Here is an 18,030-nt window from a genome sequence, read left to right as displayed (position 1 = left end):
ACATGCTCAACTTTTTTCCACTGCTTCTTTATTACTATCAGATGCTTTCTGATTGTGGTGTCTGTTCCTAAATGAGATTTAATAACATAGCAGATTTTGCCAGCTTTAAAGCACTGACCTGTGAAAGGATATCCCTTTCCATGCGCAACTACTTGTCGGTTGAGTAATCGTCTTCTCTCCAATTTCTCAAGCGTTCCTTGGTTGCTCTTTTTTCCAGTGGTGTTCAAGCATGGACGAGATAATCAAGGAGGCGCTCTGACGTCGGCTAGCCACGGGTTGGAGAGGCTTGGATGAGAAAATCATAAGGGAGGTAAATCTGGAAACCAAATGTTGTTTTGGTCTTGTTGTGCTTGTAAAGAGGTGAAATTACAAACATAAGAAAAGCAAGACTGAGGTCAGAAATGGGAGTCCGTTGGTCTGGATGAGAACGAGAGTGAAAAGCGGATGGAAAATAGAGAAAGTTCATGCAGATTGATGCAAACCAAAAGAGCAGCAGCAGTTTTCTGGAAGTAAAATTCCTGCTCTTTTTCTCCATAGAGAAACTGATTTTGCAATAATGAATACAGATTTAATATGTGCTCCAGATTTGGATTGGTTAGGATGTGGGTGGCTAAATAAAGGTTTACACTACCGTATGAGCAATTTCTAGTAATAAGTACTTGTTTACATGCTAAATAAGTTACAATCAAAATGCTCTATGCTAACTATTAATTTGAACTGAAGTAGCATAAACAATATTAATTGCTTCCAATGCCACCACTCATTTATGTTGATATTATATATCCACACATAATAGTTGGAATTACTTTTTTTTTTGAGTAATCAACTTATTTAAATTTAGTTGCTAAATTAGGGTAACTTTTTCAATGGTCCACTTTAGACATTCTACTAACTATAAGTAACCTTGCAACTACATGTCAACTAGCAGTCATTAGACTATATGTGACTTTGCAAGTATGTCAACTTATTCTACTAACCCGAACCTTAACACCTAACCTATCAGTCTAACTAACACTCTAATGAGAGTTAGCTGACATGTAGTTGTAAAGTTACTTATAGTTAGCAGAATGTCTAAATTGGACCATCAAAATAAAGTATAATCTTAATGGGATGCTCTAATTGAATGTAATTTCATTAGAAGTTTCCATACCTCAAAAAGACTAATGCATGATTGCATGAATTGTTTTGTTGAGCCAAAACCTTATTTTTTTAGATTGTAGTGAAGATGTGTGTGGAGATACTGACTTCTCCATAGCTTTCTTTCCTGCTGTCCTTCTCATTGTCCGTGGGGTACAGAAACCCAGTGCTAAATGTCAAAAACAGGCCTGTATGGTTGTGCTCACCTGGTGTCTTGTCTTTCTTTGTTCAGCTGTTGTGTGATATTTTAAGCCCGTGTTTTTAGGGCCGCACTGAAGACACTTCTTTATAACTGAATGCGACGTGTATATGCTTTTCTCAATGTTTTTTTTTAAATTTATATATATTTCGCATGTTTTTTATGTTTTGTATCATATCATTTTGGGTCAAATATGGACAAACCATAGACTGTAAAAAAAAATGGACAAAGCGTCTGTGACGTCACCCATAGACTTTCTGAATAACGGTTTTGAGGCCGTTTATGGGGGGTATGGGCGGCGCCATCTTTGAAAATCCTAATCTTTGGTTAGGCTTTGAGTGTTCACACCGAACGCGAATTTAAATTTGCGCGAGTAGATTACATACAAAGTCAATGCAAAGACGCGAATAAACGCATCATTGAGCGAATGTTCAAGCGTCTAACTAGACGCGATAGGCGCGTATTTGATGCTCTATTCGCGTTCGGTGTGAACACACCATGAGCCGGCCGGTGGACGCGCCTCTTCAGCCAAGCAGCGGCAGCCTCAGCTATCTGTAACGTTATAAGATCGACTGGCAGACTAGGCTACTTTTTACAGCCTATGGCTACTACATTCACTGCAAAGCTGCTGAAGAGTACAATCCATGTTAATTTGCTGTTAAGTTGTGGTTGTAACGTGAAGTTCATGTATGTCTCTTAAAGACACCTTATAGTTATGTATCCTGCAAGGTATTTATTCATTTGGCAGACGCATTTACAGTGTTTCAATCATCAGTTATAACCATAGGTAAAGTACCTCGGACGCTAGCTTATCTGAGGCGATTCAGTGCTAACTGTTGCAGTGCCACTGCCCACAAACATTGATGCTAAATAGTGCTAACTACGTGAAATAGTAGTGGAATGTCACTTACCGGCAAAAAATGGAGCGAAGTACTCCTACAGTGTCGGTTAGTGCAGTTTATAGCAGAGCAACTCATTTTATATATACGATATTTCAATACAAATGTTCAGAAAGGATACAGAGGTGGTATGATGTGTTGTGTCAGATCATGGCCGAGACGTCAAATTTCAGGAATTCCACTCGGCGCAGCCCGTTATCAGCTGTCAATCAAGGTGTCAATCAAAGTTAACCACGCCCTTATTTGTCATACATTTTATGTCTAAATACGATCTAAACTAACGAGTTAGAAAAAAATTCAGCCCCCTCACAGTTGTCAGGCACTCGGAACCTATCGAAAAATACAATAAAAGTCCATGGGACCAACCTGTAAAAACATGAATTTATGCTGTGAAAACGGGCATTTTAACATGGGGGTCTATGGAAATTTGCTCCCATTTGGCATCTGCCCCTAGCGGATTTTCGATGTATTGCAGTTTTTCGCACTTCCGGGTAGGCTTCATTTTTCAGATTAGAATGTTGCCACTTGGGACAAACCCAAACATTGGATTAAAAATGCAATTTAAAAATGTAACCCAACGTCTGAGTTTGTCCATATTTGACCCAAAATTGTGTTGAAACAACCCAGCATTTTTTAGAGTGTACATCAGTTTTTTTATGGCTCATGTAGTATGATATAGTGAAAATTTGCAGCTTATACTTGAGGAAAAAACAGCTCAATTTTATTCAGAGGCCCAAACTGAGCAAAAATATGCAATTTGGTGCAGATGCTGATATTTATCTGGCCAAAAAGTAAGATGACATTCTGATGTTTGTAATGCAAATCAATGAGAAGTTTATAACAGAATAGAAGTACTTGCTATTGACATGGATATAAATATCAGTCGCCACTCTATATCTACCAATAAAATGCCTTAGTAAGATGATATTTAAATGTATATTTAAAGATGATATTTGTAATACAATGATGACCTTCCTCAAAAGCCTGATGGATAATATTTGATACCCATATTTGAACATAATTTTTCTTAAAAATTATGCATGGATAGTCAAGTGAACCTGAGTAGCTTCAGTCCAGCAAGTGTTCATCTTGAAATATTACTAACAATATAAGATATTCTTATGTTTAATTCCACAGCAATATTATACACAGCAATATTATATACTTAATATTTCACAGCAACCACAAGCTGAAGGTGGACGTTTTAACAATTATACTAAAATGACTTTTACTTGCTAAACAAGTCTAAACTATCAATCAGATGACAGAAGGACTGTAGTAGATTGTGTGCAATCAGCAAAGTTTTGATCATGTTGATCATTGGGAGGCCTTTCAAAGATGATACAGTAGGCTTGTATAGGGTTAATGGGGAGTGTTGCTTCATCTTTTGTGAAAGAGTGAGTAAAGATCCTCAGGTGAAGTGAATGCGTGTGAAATGCACCGTCTGGTTAACTGTTAGTCTCAGAGATGTTACAGGCTATAATCAGTGTCAGCTCATCTTCCAGGGAGGCCAATAGTGTGAGTCGTGGTGGTCTATGATCTCTGTGAGGCTACCAAGTTGTGCTTTATGAAATAAAAAAAGTTATTATTGCTCCACCCCCTTCAAAATATACGCACAAGCATGCACAAACACACACTCTTCCTAAAGCACATAAAGTTCACGCAGTGCATCAGGTGGTGAAAGTGTTTGGAATTGTGTGTGTGTGTGTCTGTGTGTGTGTGTGTCTGTGTGTGTGTGTGTGTGTGTGTGTGTGTGTGTGTGTGTGTGTGTGTGTGTTTGTGTGTGTCTGTCTGTGTGTGTGTGTGTGTGTGTGTGTGTTTGTGTGTTAGGAAGAGATAAAAAGTGACGAATTGCTGCATCTGTTGGCTATGCAGTGCATGCCTCTGCTAATCTCTAGTGATATATGCACCGTCAAGACTTAAAGCCCGGCAACTTGTGGGGTTGGAGAGTTGTGTGAGTGTGTGTTTGTGCATTCACACATTTTACACTGCAAAAAAAAAAAAAAAAAAAAAACATAAGCTCACTTTATTTTGTTTTCCAGTACAAACATCTAACATTCTTAAATCAAGATAAATTTACTTTGGAAGCAAAATCTCTTAAGATATAAAGTGTTTCCTGAATTTGTTTTAGATAGAAATTAAGTGAGTTTATGCTTAAAACAAGACAAAATATCTGCCAACGGGGTAAGAAAAAGTTTTTACCCCATTGGCAGATATTTTATCTTGTTTTAAGCATAAACTCACTTAATTTCTATTTTATTTGGATACTTTATATCTCAAGTCATTTTGCGTCCCAACTAAATGTATCTTGATTTATGAATGATTAGATATTTGTTTTAGAAAACAAGGCAAAAATATTGATAAGGACAATCATTTTTGTAGCGCATTTACTAAGTAGGTCACACTTCTATGAGGTCTGTGTCCGTATGTCTCTGTCTGTCAGAAGAAAACAGCTCACACTTTATTTTGCTGTGTTTTGTGCAAGACATCAAGACTGGGGCGACTACAAAGAGCGTTTGCTCTGATGATAGGGGATTATGGGTAACGTTTGCATCTGTCGGGGCTGCAGTGAGTCAGTGGCCTCACCAGCTGTGCAAGCAACTGGTTTTCTGCATATGGAGGTCAGGGTGAGATAACCTCATGCGGATGATTTATGTTTGCATACACGTGTTTTCCTGTGCGTGTGTGCGTGTGTGCGTGTGTGTGTGTGTGTGTGTGTGTGTGTGTTTCTTCCTGATTGTCAGATGTCTTCCTGGTTGTGTGACTCCACAACTGTGAAGTTCTTCAGAAGTAACATTTGGTTCTGTCAGACATCTTGCTCATGTTGTTCGGTCAGGAGGCGTTTTCTCCGAGGAGGAAACGGAGGGAGTGTCTATGGCACAATCCACTGTACAAAAACAAAACAAAATTCTTAGCCGGATACCGAATTTTCCCTCCAAAGTCGCACCAGGTCAAAATTGCATTGTTGAGAGGGAAAAAATATATACATGGTGCTTAAGTCACATTCTTATTATTACATTTAGAAATAATGTAAAATACTGGTGGATAAAAGAAAATATTCACAAACATGTATTTTTGTTCATCTCACTTCGCAAACAAATCCGTTAAATGTATTGGTATTCAGAGCAGAGCAGGAATGAATAATATGAAACATCTCAAAAACATAAAACAATCATAAATATAGTCAAATTCATTATAAACAAAGTGTGAAACGCCAAGCCTAAACAAATGTATTAATTCAAAGCGAATCAGAAACTACCATGTGTGAAATTATTATGAAGGATTTTAAAACTCATCATTCACAAAAAGCTTTGAACTACGGCCTCATTTAGACACACACAGACATCAAGAATCATTGAACATCATAAAACCAACTGCAAAAATAAATGCAAATATTACAATTTAAAGAAAATAACCAGACAACCAGCTGCATAATTTATTCATGCCAGAATGCATGCTGGGAGTCATGGACTTTTTTATACTATGCTGGTACCCATCATGCATTGCAGCATTACACTTTTGGTTATCACCATTGTTGAGATTCATACGGCGGTTATTGATGTCTGTGTGTGTCTGGCTGATAAAGAAGTTCACAACATTTCGAGCAGAAACTGTTTTCAAAATCCTTCATATTTTTTGGTTGTCAAAACATCGATAGATCTCATTCTGTAGAATCCCAGTGATACCATAATCAAAAATACAAAACATCACCCACATAAATACATTAGACAATATATGACATCAGTGAATCGGGTTACTTGATGATGATTGTGATAATTAACAAACAGACATTGTCATGATCCTGTTTTCTTTCAGCTTTTTCTGCCATAGCAAATGCATTTTAAAGACACAGCTACAGTAGCCAAAGAAAAAACTAATGTTCAGAAGTCAAGGGTCAAGAGCCAAACTAAAGCAAACACTGATCCCCATCATGATAAATAAAATGACAATAAAATGACATCTAAACCTCTGTAACATTTTCATAAGAATATCTGTAGATGTGTGACAGAAATAGTTGATCTGGTTAGTAATAAGTGCAGCTGGTAATGTTGTTTGTGGAGTTGTTTAATCCTCCTCTGCAGAAATCTTCAGAGATTTAATTTATTTTATATTCAGTTGATTTAATCCTTTTTCTGTTTTTCTAGTTCCTCTTTCCTTCAGTGATTCTGCTTGTTAACAGCAGGTTTTCATAAATGTCTAAATTAACTCACTTGTTTTTTTCACTCTGTCAAGTGGACTATATTGGTGAACTGATGTAGGGAATAGTGAATGAGGGTATAGGGTTTGATTTGGAACACAGCCTCCGAGTGTTGACTTTAAGCGCTGGTAATTCCTGGTATATTGCTGTAGGCTATTTCTCGAAAATGACAAATATCACCCAGAATGCATTGTTTTCTACGGTATATTACTGTTTTAATGGAAAACAGCATGTTACTGTCCAAATTTGTCCCTTTTTTACAGTAATTTTAGTGTAAAAAGTGTAATACGAACAATCACGCATTCGAGATTTGCTATAGTATCTACCACTTTATGTGAGAGCACTGTATGTATGTGACTTATGAACTAATTAAGTATTAGATAATATCACTAAATATTAGACCAAGTATTCAAAATATAATAAATGATTATGAATCATTTCTGTGTGGAAGTTCTTTATTTTAGTAATGGGTTCTTCCACACATTTTCAGTAATCCAGGCATGTGTATCAGATGGAAGCTTTGCTTCTGCCCCATAAGACCATAAAAAATCCCACACTCGTCATGGTAAAAGCCCCTAGTCCAAACAACTTTCCTCCCATATTCAGTGTCCACACCTTTCCATGTCGCCTCGGTAGAGCCTGCTAAAGCTCTCTCGCTCCTTTATCTCTCCGGACAGCTCAGGTCATCATCGCTACATTTAGACACGGCATATTTTCTAAAACTGCAGACGTGTGCAGAAAACGCTTTTTTCTACCTGGACTTCCAGCGAAGTCGCTGAACCCTGAACCTGAACCCAGACTCACAGATCAGTTGTTTGAAACTGGCCTCTAAATGTAAACTCCGTCCAGCCTCTGAATCGGGCTGGGTTACAGAGGAGGTGCGGACTGTGTGCTGTGTGTATTTACCCTGGTTAAAGATGTTATTTCTACCACATGAGCCGACGCTGGGAGAGCCTGCGTTTAAATGTAATCATACTTAGTGAACTGATCATAGACGTTCTACCGTAACGGGATACGTGTGTAGCCGGGGAAAGATGCTCGCTTCTCTGGAGGAGTGGAACGGGAAGATATGGTGGATGGCTAGGCTTTATTTGTGTTGAGATATGAGATGTTGTCCGTGTCACATGTGTGATGTCTTCCTCCACATATCATCACAAAAACCATGTGGTTTTTCCACCAAACCTCACAGCTGGGTTACTCTTGAATCATTTGAACCCATAAAATATCATTGGCTAGTATGAAGGGTAGTTTGTGTGTATTAATGCACTGGAAAAGCTGGCCGACATCAGGTGAAGTAATAGCACATGACATGGTTTTGCCTTCGACTATTTGGTTTCATTTTGAGATAACACATTTCATTCATTTGCATTATTCCTGTGGACTGCAGCAGTTAAATAGCAGATAGATAAAAAGAAGTGTCCTCTAACCTTGAAACCACTTCCTTTTCAGGATTCCTTTGCATAATGAGCCTTTGATAAGGTGGTTTGGGGAATGGGAGTGGAGGGGAAGTGAATGCAGTGTACAACACCATTAAAAACCCACTTTTTGCCACAGTTTAAAGGATTAATATACTCAGAAATGAAAATTCTGTTCTAAAGGTGCTGTTACTTTTTCCATGGAACATAAAATCTCCATTGTAGCTGTCGAATCACATTTGAATATGCACATTTGCCACGATTGGTTACGAGACGGCGATGGCGTTTTGCATCAGGCTAATGTGTGTTAAAGCCAGACCGGGTGTCATCGTGATCAGCAGATTCTCGTTTACTCAAAACTGAAACCTAAATAAATATCACTGAGAGGGTTGTAACACCTAAATGTTTGTAACACTTTATTTTAAGGTAACATATTTACACGTTACTACATGTACTTACTAATAACAGTAAATTATGCATAATTACAAGTAACTAAGCCTAAACCAAACCCTAACTCTATAGTATGTACATGTTAATTAATATTACTCAGTAATATTAATTACTGAGACGCACAACACAGAAGCTCTACGCTGTTACACTAGTGAACTGACTCGAGGCCCACAGAGAAGGAAATTAATAGTTGAAATAAAGATGTTATTTTTTTTTTAGCACACAAAAAGTATTCTCGTCGTTTGATAAACTTAAGATTGAGCCACTGTAGTCACTTGGACTATTTTTAACGATGTCTTTAATAACTTTTCGGGGCCGTTTCAATCCCTTAGAAGCCTATGCAGGAGTGATCCAGCTCTCAGATTTAAATGAACAATATCTTAATTTGTGTTCCGAAGATGAACGAAGGTCTTACGGGGTTGAACAACATGATGGTGAGTACTTACTGACAGAATTTTAATTTTGGGGTGAACTATCCCTTTAACAAGATAACAAGGGGGCGTGGCTAATAAGAAACACCTGGGGAGACTAATCAACATTAAACGTAACAAGGAACTGCAAAACATGGAGCAAGACAGGAAATAACATAAAAGTCCAGGAACACACAAGACTGGGCGTTGTCATTATTAGTATTATTATTATTATTATTGTTATTATTGTGCAGAAGGACTGGGATGAGGTGTGGGTGTGAGAAGGAGGGTGAGGGATTTAGTCTGTAAACCTATTTTCTGATTCACACTCCGGAGCAGAAGGTGGCGGAAATGCACCAATAAGCTGGATGCCAACCGCCGTAAAATAGCAACAAGAAGAAGACACATGATTGGAATCATAGCACGTCTATTGTTCATTGACCTAAAATATGGCTTTGAACATGTAAGTAGTAGCAACTTTACAAGTTCGCTCACTCTTATGTTGAACTGGATAAATGTACGCTATTATTAGGCGCACATTCAAGTGTTTGTGTGGAGAAGCTCTTACTGTATGACATACAAACACCGGCGCCATCACTTGCATTTAACTTTAAATAGTCCATCATTTTTGGTCATACAGATGTGTCAAACAGTAAAGGGTCTACTTTCATTCCTATAAACTCACAATAAGGTTGGGCTTGTGAAAATAATAAAAACAAACATGATGCATTTTCTGTCGTCTTGGTCTCAGTGAACTTGAGTGCGTCACAGAGATGAACCGAAAATCAGTGTATACTGAGTCTTTGGTGTTAAAACCGAAAATCGACCCGGATATGATGTTGTTAATGACACGGGCTGTTACACTGGTTAAAAAACTGATTTCTCTGGATTTAAACATTGCTGGGAACATTTGGGATATTGCGAGTACACACGTCAAAGAAATATATAACACTGTCCGAGTGATTTATGTATATTTTAATGCAATAATCGTACTTATTGTGCCTTTAATGCATGACATATTTCAAAGTGACATTAAAAGTTGTTACAATAATGGCCTCGGGTATCAATTCAACTCAGAGGTCCAAGAGAGTCCGGCCACACCAAACTGAACTGTGAACTTGTAGCTTCCTGTGCTGTAGGCGTCTGTTGCTAGGGAGCAAGTGGCCCACTCCGTCAATTTCAGCTGGGGTGAAATGCGAGTGCTTTTCTTCGCTTTTTTTCTATGAGGTTTGGCTGGCCATCTTTTATTGATGTACAGTTTCCTTTGAGTCGCAATGAGACTTTCTGTGGGCCAGGACACTTTCAAAAGAGAGGAAATGGGGGTGTGTTTGGAGGTCAAATGGTCCCTTTTGTGGAGCTCCTGGGGGACAATGATGCTATGTGGAGGCGCAGGGGTGAGATCCTTCGGGACCCACAGGGGTATAGCAGGACTGCATGTTGCTGGAGTCGAGGTGGAAAAGTCCAGATACAGTTAAACAGCAGAGACGGAGAGATATCATGCATTTTAACTAAGCTTCGGTACTGTATTCTGTTTTGCGCAGCATAAGCAAACAAGTTCGCCCCAGGGGATGAAATTTGAATAGGCAAATTCTTGCTCCTGATGTTTTTAATGAGTTCAATGCAGATGCAACCCAGTAGACTGGCTTTTTATGGCAACGAAAAATGAGGCCACAAAATAATTACTTTCCTTGTCAATAGAATAGTTGCTTGTTTATGGGAGAGCAGGAATGACTGTAACGCTAAATAAATCACTAAAAAAAGGGTTATGCAAGTACAATTCAATCCTCAACCTCCTCCCAAAAAATGGACAGTAATCAAACACAGATATTTTGGTAACACATTACAGTAAGGTAACATTAGTAAAGTATTTATTAATCTTAACTTCAACATTTACTAATGCAGTATTCCTCTTATTTAATGAACTAACAATGAACACTTGTATTTTGGTAACACTTTAGTTTAAGGTCCAATTCTCACTATTAACTAGTTCCTTATTATCATGTATATTACTAGGATATTGGCTGTTTATTAGTACTTATAAAGCAGATATTAATGCCTTATCCTTCATGACCATATTCTACATCCCTTAATCACCCAATACCTAAACTTAACAACTATCTTACTAACTATTAATAAGCAGTAATTTTTTTAGGCAAAATTTGTAGTTAAAAGATAGTAAATAGTCAGACCCTAAACTAAAGTGTGACAGTGTTTTTTTTTTATTGCCTAACGTTATAAGATACTGTAACAAATGTATGTAAACCTTATTGTTAAGAATTTTATTTAGTAAAACGTAATTTGTCATCATTTTTAGTTGGTCATTTTATTTATTCTATATTTATATAGATATTTTTATATATTTTGTTTTATTTATTTGTCCTTTATTTTATCAAAAATGTTGCAATACATACTTTTAAACAGTTTTCCCTTCTTCCCATGTTGCATACGTAGTTTTAAAGTATCTGACTCCTTTAAATGACATTGATTATGACTTCTGGCTTTGAAGACTGTCGAGGCAAATTTTCAAATCTTAGGGCTGAACATTTTCAGAACAAATTGACCAAAACCAAAAAGTGTTCCAGTTCCCCTACATTGTAATTCAGTTGGTGTTTTTGCAGTGATGCAGTGAATCAAACATCATCTTATTAAGTTAATCAAATTCTGTATTTCCGTAAATGATAGCCTACTGCAGTCCACCTGCTTTGGTCGTGTATGCATGCATTTATTTTATGCTTGAATTTTTTCATGGTTTCTTTGTTAAAGTGAAGTGGGAAGTTGCCAGATTCCTCTTTTTCATCCTTATTTTGTGTTCTTATTTTACATTTGAAAGGACCACCCATTGGGCTCGGAGGAGAGAGATTCCCTGCACGCCGTCTCTCTGGAATATTAATGGGCTTCTCCTGGGAAAACTGCCCACAGAATGGGCCGCTCCATCGCTGTCTCTGTTTCCGCTCAGCTGTCCTGAGGGTTCGTGAGGGTGTGCGCTGCTTCGGGACAAACCTCGAGTACACCTCAAACGTGTGTTTTGATGTTTCATTAAGAACTCTTGAAGTTGAAGTTTTCTTCCAGAATGTCAGTAAAATATATTGCTGTTTTTATTGCACAATAAAAAACTCAGGAACGGCTACATTTATTATGTTAAATTCCTCAGTCTCAACTTTATTGCGGTAATCAATAATAAGACCTATTGATTGAAATGAGGGGTGCATTAGCACATTTAGGATAGGGGAACAGCTCGTTCGAGCTTTGAGAAGAGGTGACAGTGATGGCGATCACCACTGCTTTTCATCACTGGAGCTGCATTTCTTTCCCACTCGATGGCAGAATCCGCAGCTCGCGAGACATTTCATCTGTTTCAGCGTTATGAGAGTGACCATCCTAATGGCTTCTACAGATGCAGAGCTCGCTGAAGTCATAGCTCTTTTCCTTCAATCCCTCTCACATTCTTTATCTGTATTTGACTCTCTGTCACTTGCTTTCAGTCATTCCACCATTTCCTCTGCCCCAGTCTGGGTCTCTGAGGTGAGCGTTGAGTTTTCTGCACATTCATGTGAAGAATCTAGTCTTTAACAGCGTGCCAAGCTGTGAATAAAATATAAATTTTGAATGGCAATTACAAACTGTATTGGAAATACAAATACACAGACACAACCATTTAAAAGTTTGTTATTTAGTAGTGTGAACTATTATTACAATTTAAAAGAACTGTTTTATAGATGTTAAACTGTAATTTATTCCTGTGATCGAAGCTGAATGTTCAGCATCATTACTCCAGTCTTCAGTGTCACATGATCCTTCAGAAATCAGTATAATATGATGATTTCTCAAGAAACATTTCTGATTATTTTCCATGTTAAAAACAGCTGTGCTGACTCATATTTTTGTGGAAACCATGGTACTTTTCTTCAGGATTCTTCGAGTTTTACAACAAAAAAGTTAAAATCCATTAAATTGTACAGCATATATTTGAAAAGACATATTTGTAACAATCTTTAGTGTCACTTGATTCATTTAAATGTTAATTTTCCCAAACTTTTGAACTGTTGGATGGATGGATCCCAATCTAGCGAGATTTAAGTAGATACTTTTGCAGTTTGTGCATATTTTGAACAGAAATGTCCCATCTCATTTCCTGGGTAAATGTTAGTTTGTATGCATAATAATTTCTGTGCACACGGTAACACAAATAACTGCCCGGTATTGAAACATCTGCGACAGATGGACCTCGACCCTCCATTGGATTGGGCTGCCGTTTCTCTCGTCTCTCCTTCACATATGAATTAGATGTTTATTAATACTATCCCATATTTACGAAGGGACATGTGCATATATGCTGTATAATGAAACGTCCCTAGCCATGAAAGTATGTTCAGTATCCCAATCCCTGTTACATCTGTAAATGAGTTTGAAACATTTTGATGCTCGTTGTGTTATGATTCTACTATATTGTTTAAAACCAGCAGATGTTTGTTGTTTCTACTTTTGTAAACTGGTACAGATGACTCAATCACAAAAAAGTGCTGAAAATCACAATAATTCAGTAGAACATTATGTCTTTGGCATGACGGACTTGTCAATTTTTCTCTTTGCGGACTGTTTAGAGGAACAAACATAGAGAAGCACACAGGAAAAAGCTGTTTTTCTTTCCTTTTTACGCCAACAACACTGGTGTTATAATGTGCTGACTGTACGGCCCTCCTGCTGCTTCATCTGTACGAGGGAGTCCATGCTTACGTAACTAAAGTTTAGCATTCCCGCTAAACTGAAACCATACATATTCATGCTTTTCACTGTTGAACTTCAACCGGCCACAATAAACAGTCATAGGTGTCTATTTTATGTTTTATTCTCACTTTTATTGCAAATATAATACAAAAGATGAGCTTCTTCAAAGGCAGTAAAATGTTAAACTTTTTAAAGACAACAACAACTTCAGTCTCGTGTAAAAAAAGATATCAACATCAGTACTGAGATCGCTGACGTTGAGCAAAGCACAAAAGTGGAAAGGGAAAAACTGAGAAGCAAACAGAGATGCCAACTAACTAACTAATTAACTAACTAATGAACTATTTAAAAAAAAATTTAGAGCATCGTAAAACTTTCCGAACAAAAGACTACTCTTCCAGTTTAATCAGCCTTGTTTTAGAAACTGCAACAGTATTTTGTGCATTACACAACTGGTTAGAAATAAGGACAAATAAACATTTAAAATAGAAAAATCTACATACGATAAATAAACATGATGAATACAGAATCGTACCATATTAAGTACCAGCCCTCTGTCTAAATGGCCTGTTGGATTATATGTCACCATATTCAGAGGCGCAAAATAAGATCATTTTTTTGTATAAAGTATTAAAGAATAAAATGCAAATAATTTCTTTGAAATAAAATTAATACTAATAAATAAATTAAAAGGGTTAAGATGGGATCCGAAGGGAGGGGGCTGTAAGATGACACTGGCAGCTAATGACAAGCAGAGGTCAAAGGTCACTTCCTGGAGCTGCGACACATGCTGTTACACACTCAGTAAATTCTCAGCTGCCGCTGCCACGTCGATATTCCCGCTAATTCGCTTCCAGCATTTGACAGGCACTGATGTTGGGGGGGATCAAGACGTGAGCTGTAACACCTTTAAAAAAACGGCTGGATGGGGACGGTATTTTACAGGAACATAAATAAAGGGTACAAACTCAAACTATAAAATATAAAATGCACTGCATGAGGACAATAAAGGGTGTTGTTATAAGTGGGAAGAAGAAGAGAAGAAAAAAAAAAGATGGGAGGAAAACAAAGCCGTACTACCAAGAGTGGTTTAGTAAAAATAGACTTTTCTACAAGAAACACAAAAGGCCGGATCGGCGGAAATACAAAAAGGACATGTTAAGAAAACATACACAGTACATATTAAAGTATCAATAATCAATAAGTCCTCACAGAGGAATCATTTCTCAAAAATGTTTCTTTACTTGCAATCAAGGCTAAAAATATATATATTCTAATCACGATTTCAGGCGATTAAAAAAGGCACGTTGGGAGCCGTTTTTGTCAAAGTCCAGCTTTCTTTCCTACATTTCATTATATGTGTGTGTGTGTGTGTGTGTGTGTGTGAGTGTGTGTGTACAATTCAAGTGTGTGTCTAAAGAGAGTGGAATGATGTGTAATGAGTCTCTGCTCGTCCTCAGGGTCTCGACAGCTGTGTGTAGACCGGCTGCTGCTGCTGCTGCTGGTCCCAGTGCTGAGGAGGACTGTGGTTGGACTGGGGGATGTTGGGAACCCCTGTAGAGTCAGCGATGGGTGTGTACATGGGCCTCTGGCTGGAGCTCATGTAGCTGAAGGTGGAGTACAAGCCGGAGCTCTGCCCGCCGGCGTGGGTGTAGTAGGAGGTGGCGCCGCCCTGGTGGTCGGAGTAGTCGTACTGCGCGCGGGTGATTGACGGGAATGAAGTGCTGTAGTGTTGTAGATGCTGGACGTTGAAGGAGCCATAGCTGACGTGTTGTGGCGAACCCTGTTGCTGTTCGTTGTAGTGGCTGGGACTGAGCTGTTCGGTCTTGATGTGTGTCGTTCTCGGCTGGTCTGGATCTCCGGCGCCGAGCGGGGTGAGCGTGCCGCTTTGAGCGCTAGCGTTCTTCCCCATCCAGGTCCCGTAGCCACCCGCGTAGGCGTGGCCGTTCGGCGGCAGGTACTGGTCGAACTCGTTGACGTCGAACGTTTCGATGACGTCGCTGCTGAGCTCGCCGATGTCCACGTCGCGGAAGTCGATGTTGAGCGGACGTCCCGTGCTTTCCTGAAGCGGACGGGTTTCCCGCTTCAGATCCGCTTTGCCAGGCTGAGCGTCAGTTTTCGGGGTGGTGGGAGGAGTGGGCGGCCCTTGGGACTGGCCTGTTAGGAAACGGAGGAGGAGGAGAAGGAGGAGGGGAGAAAAGAAGGTTAAGCACTGCACAGATGACCAGGGCTGGGTAGATTACTAACTGAATACAAACTGCATGATAAAACATTTTGGGATAAAATTACATGTTTCAGGTAATGCAATCAAACTTCTTTTGGTGTAAGATAATCTCATACCATATTGATATAAAAATACAAGAATGAAAACGTATTCCATTACACATTTTGGGAATACCAGCATTACATTAATACAAAAGGGAGTGCAAAGCCTTACAAAGACATCATTTACATTACACTGCAAACAATTAATGATCAACAAGTTATGTTTTTACATTGCTTTAACTCGTCTAAATAAGTTAAGCAATTTTCAACTTTTTTACAAGTTTAACTCATTTTTAAGTCAGTTTAATGTCATTTAAGTTGAAATGAAGTTGATTGTACTAAAAAAAATTGAAGGCAGCAACCTTTTTTTCTTTACAGGGAGAATCAATCAATTTTGATGAAGACATTTGGTGAATAATATGTAATCAAGTAATCAATAAAAAGTAACTAGTCTGATTATGAGTATGTTAAGATTTACTTACAAGTATTCCATTATTGGAATCAGATTATGTAATCTAGATTACAAATTACTACCCAGCACTACAGATGACGCAACAGAAAAAAAAGAAAGAAAAAAACAATCAGCAACGAATCGATTTGATCACGTAAAGTTGAATATGCCCACCTGAGTGCTCGCTGGGCGAGTGCACTTCTCCCATGCTGGACGCGGGCGAGTCTGCTTGCTGGAGCGCTTTAAAGATCGCGTTGGGCGAGATGTGCGTCTGCTCGCTGCCGTCCTCGGACTCGCTCTGCCCGTTCTTCACAGACTTCCTCCGCCGAGGCTGGTACTTGTAGTCGGGGTGATCTTTCTTGTGCTGAACCCTGAGGCGCTCAGCCTCTTCCACGAAGGGACGCTTTTCACCCTCGTTCAGTAATCTACCCAGAGCAGAAAAATATGAACACACCGGTATATCCACAAAAAAATAAAAATAATAATAATGTTGCATGCGAATATTGCTAAGCCCATGCATTAATGCCGTTAAACGAGTAACCTATCTAATTGCATTTTATTTTAAACGAGCAATGCATGGTTGATTTATTTACCTCCAGAGTTTTCCCAGAGTTTTGCTGAGCTCTGCGTTGTGGAGGTGCGGGTATTGATCCGCGAGCTTCCTGCGCGCCGCCTGCGCCCACACCATAAACGCGTTCATCGGTCTCTTCACGTGCGGCTTGTTTTTGCTCGAGCCGTTCACTCTCACCGGCATGGGCACGAGTGTCCAGTCGTAGCCCTTCAGCACCTGAGACACCGCCTCTCGGATGCACACCGGAAACTTGTCGTCTTCGTCCTTCTTGAAGTCTCCGAGCGTCCCGTCCGGAGCCATGAGGCTGTTCTCCGCGGGGCGCGTGTTCTCCGTGTCGGACCCCGAGGCGGACGGGCACGGGGAGCCCGCGGAGTCCTCGGACATGCTCGGACTGGGGGCATCAGACAGACACTTCTCTTGCTCATCTGTCATTTTCAGGTAGGGGTCTAGTAGATTCATGCGAACACTGTAGATGGACGATCTCAGAGAATTCGGGTTGCAAGTTTCGCCTCCAAAAAATACTTTCCAACTTTGAATTCCTGCAAATCCAATGTGTGCTCGCTTTCAGGTGGCAAGCACGAGAGTGTTTCTGCAAAAGCAAAGCGCTCCCTGTGCGCTCCCGTGTAGTATTTCCAAGAGAGGGACGAACTTTGGTTTGTCAGCTGAGCGCGCACGGGCTTTTAAACAGCACGCGCTGTGACGAAAAGGAAAACGATGCCTCCTCTTGCCCACCCCTCTCCCTCTCAATAATTATCACTCACAATTTAGCATTTTCATTTGAGAAATCTGCTTAAAAGTTACTTTCAAAAACTGCTGTTTTCATAATAAGTGCATGTTGAAAACTGCTGTAGGCTATAATTGTTGGAACGCGTGCCAACGCTCGATTGCGCGGCCTGAAACGTTTTACTCTTTGGGCCGTAAAAACTAGTACATATACCACGAAAGATTTCAAGCGAATGCAAACAATCCTACGAGCTTAATATTCAAACCACTGGCTTTTATTCCTTTATTTGGTGACTGATTTAGGAAAGCTTGGCTCAAGGAAGTGTGTTACTCAGTCAGTGACTCAGCAAAGATGAAGCTCTAATTCCTTCTTTTCAACGGGTTTAGAGAAGTTGCAAATATTGTTGCATCTATTCATCAAGTCACGCAGTTATTCTCTGAAACTGACCGATAGGGGGAGACAGAGTCCTGTGCTCGGTTCACTACAGTCCATTATTGCTGTTCAGACTGTGTAATAATGCACATACTGGCAGTGAATTATTGATTAAAAACAGCAAACGTCTCTGTATTTACTGACACACAGCATT

General features: G+C 39.2%; 1 protein-coding gene and 1 long non-coding RNA gene across 4 annotated transcripts in view; one reads left to right on the top strand and one right to left on the bottom strand.

Moving 5' to 3' along the window:
• LOC143733084 (uncharacterized) overlaps window positions 1-11,827 on the top strand; it is a 20,455-nt gene extending 8,628 nt beyond the window's left edge. For all 3 annotated transcript variants that reach the window (XR_013201261.1, XR_013201262.1, XR_013201260.1), the window contains 2 exons: window positions 218-310; window positions 11,539-11,827. This is a non-coding gene — a long non-coding RNA (uncharacterized LOC143733084). The remainder of the gene's footprint in view (window positions 1-217; window positions 311-11,538) is intronic.
• A 1,715-nt stretch (window positions 11,828-13,542) lies between these two features.
• sox9a (SRY-box transcription factor 9a) lies at window positions 13,543-17,377 on the bottom strand. Its single transcript, XM_077224702.1, has 3 exons — window positions 16,743-17,377; window positions 16,324-16,574; window positions 13,543-15,590 (listed from the first exon to the last, which is right to left on the bottom strand). Exons 1-3 carry the CDS (start codon window positions 17,177-17,179, stop codon window positions 14,890-14,892), a joined length of 1,389 nt encoding a protein of 462 aa, XP_077080817.1. The 5' UTR covers window positions 17,180-17,377; the 3' UTR covers window positions 13,543-14,889.
• Window positions 17,378-18,030: the final 653 nt, after the last annotated feature.

This window comes from Siphateles boraxobius, unplaced genomic scaffold (assembly GCF_051911475.1).
Source record: "Siphateles boraxobius isolate OS27281-9 unplaced genomic scaffold, OSU_SipBor_1 90, whole genome shotgun sequence".
Lineage (NCBI taxonomy): Eukaryota > Metazoa > Chordata > Actinopteri > Cypriniformes > Leuciscidae > Siphateles > Siphateles boraxobius.
Note: the sequence above shows the minus strand (reverse complement) of the source record. Positions and strands in the feature narration are given on the sequence as shown.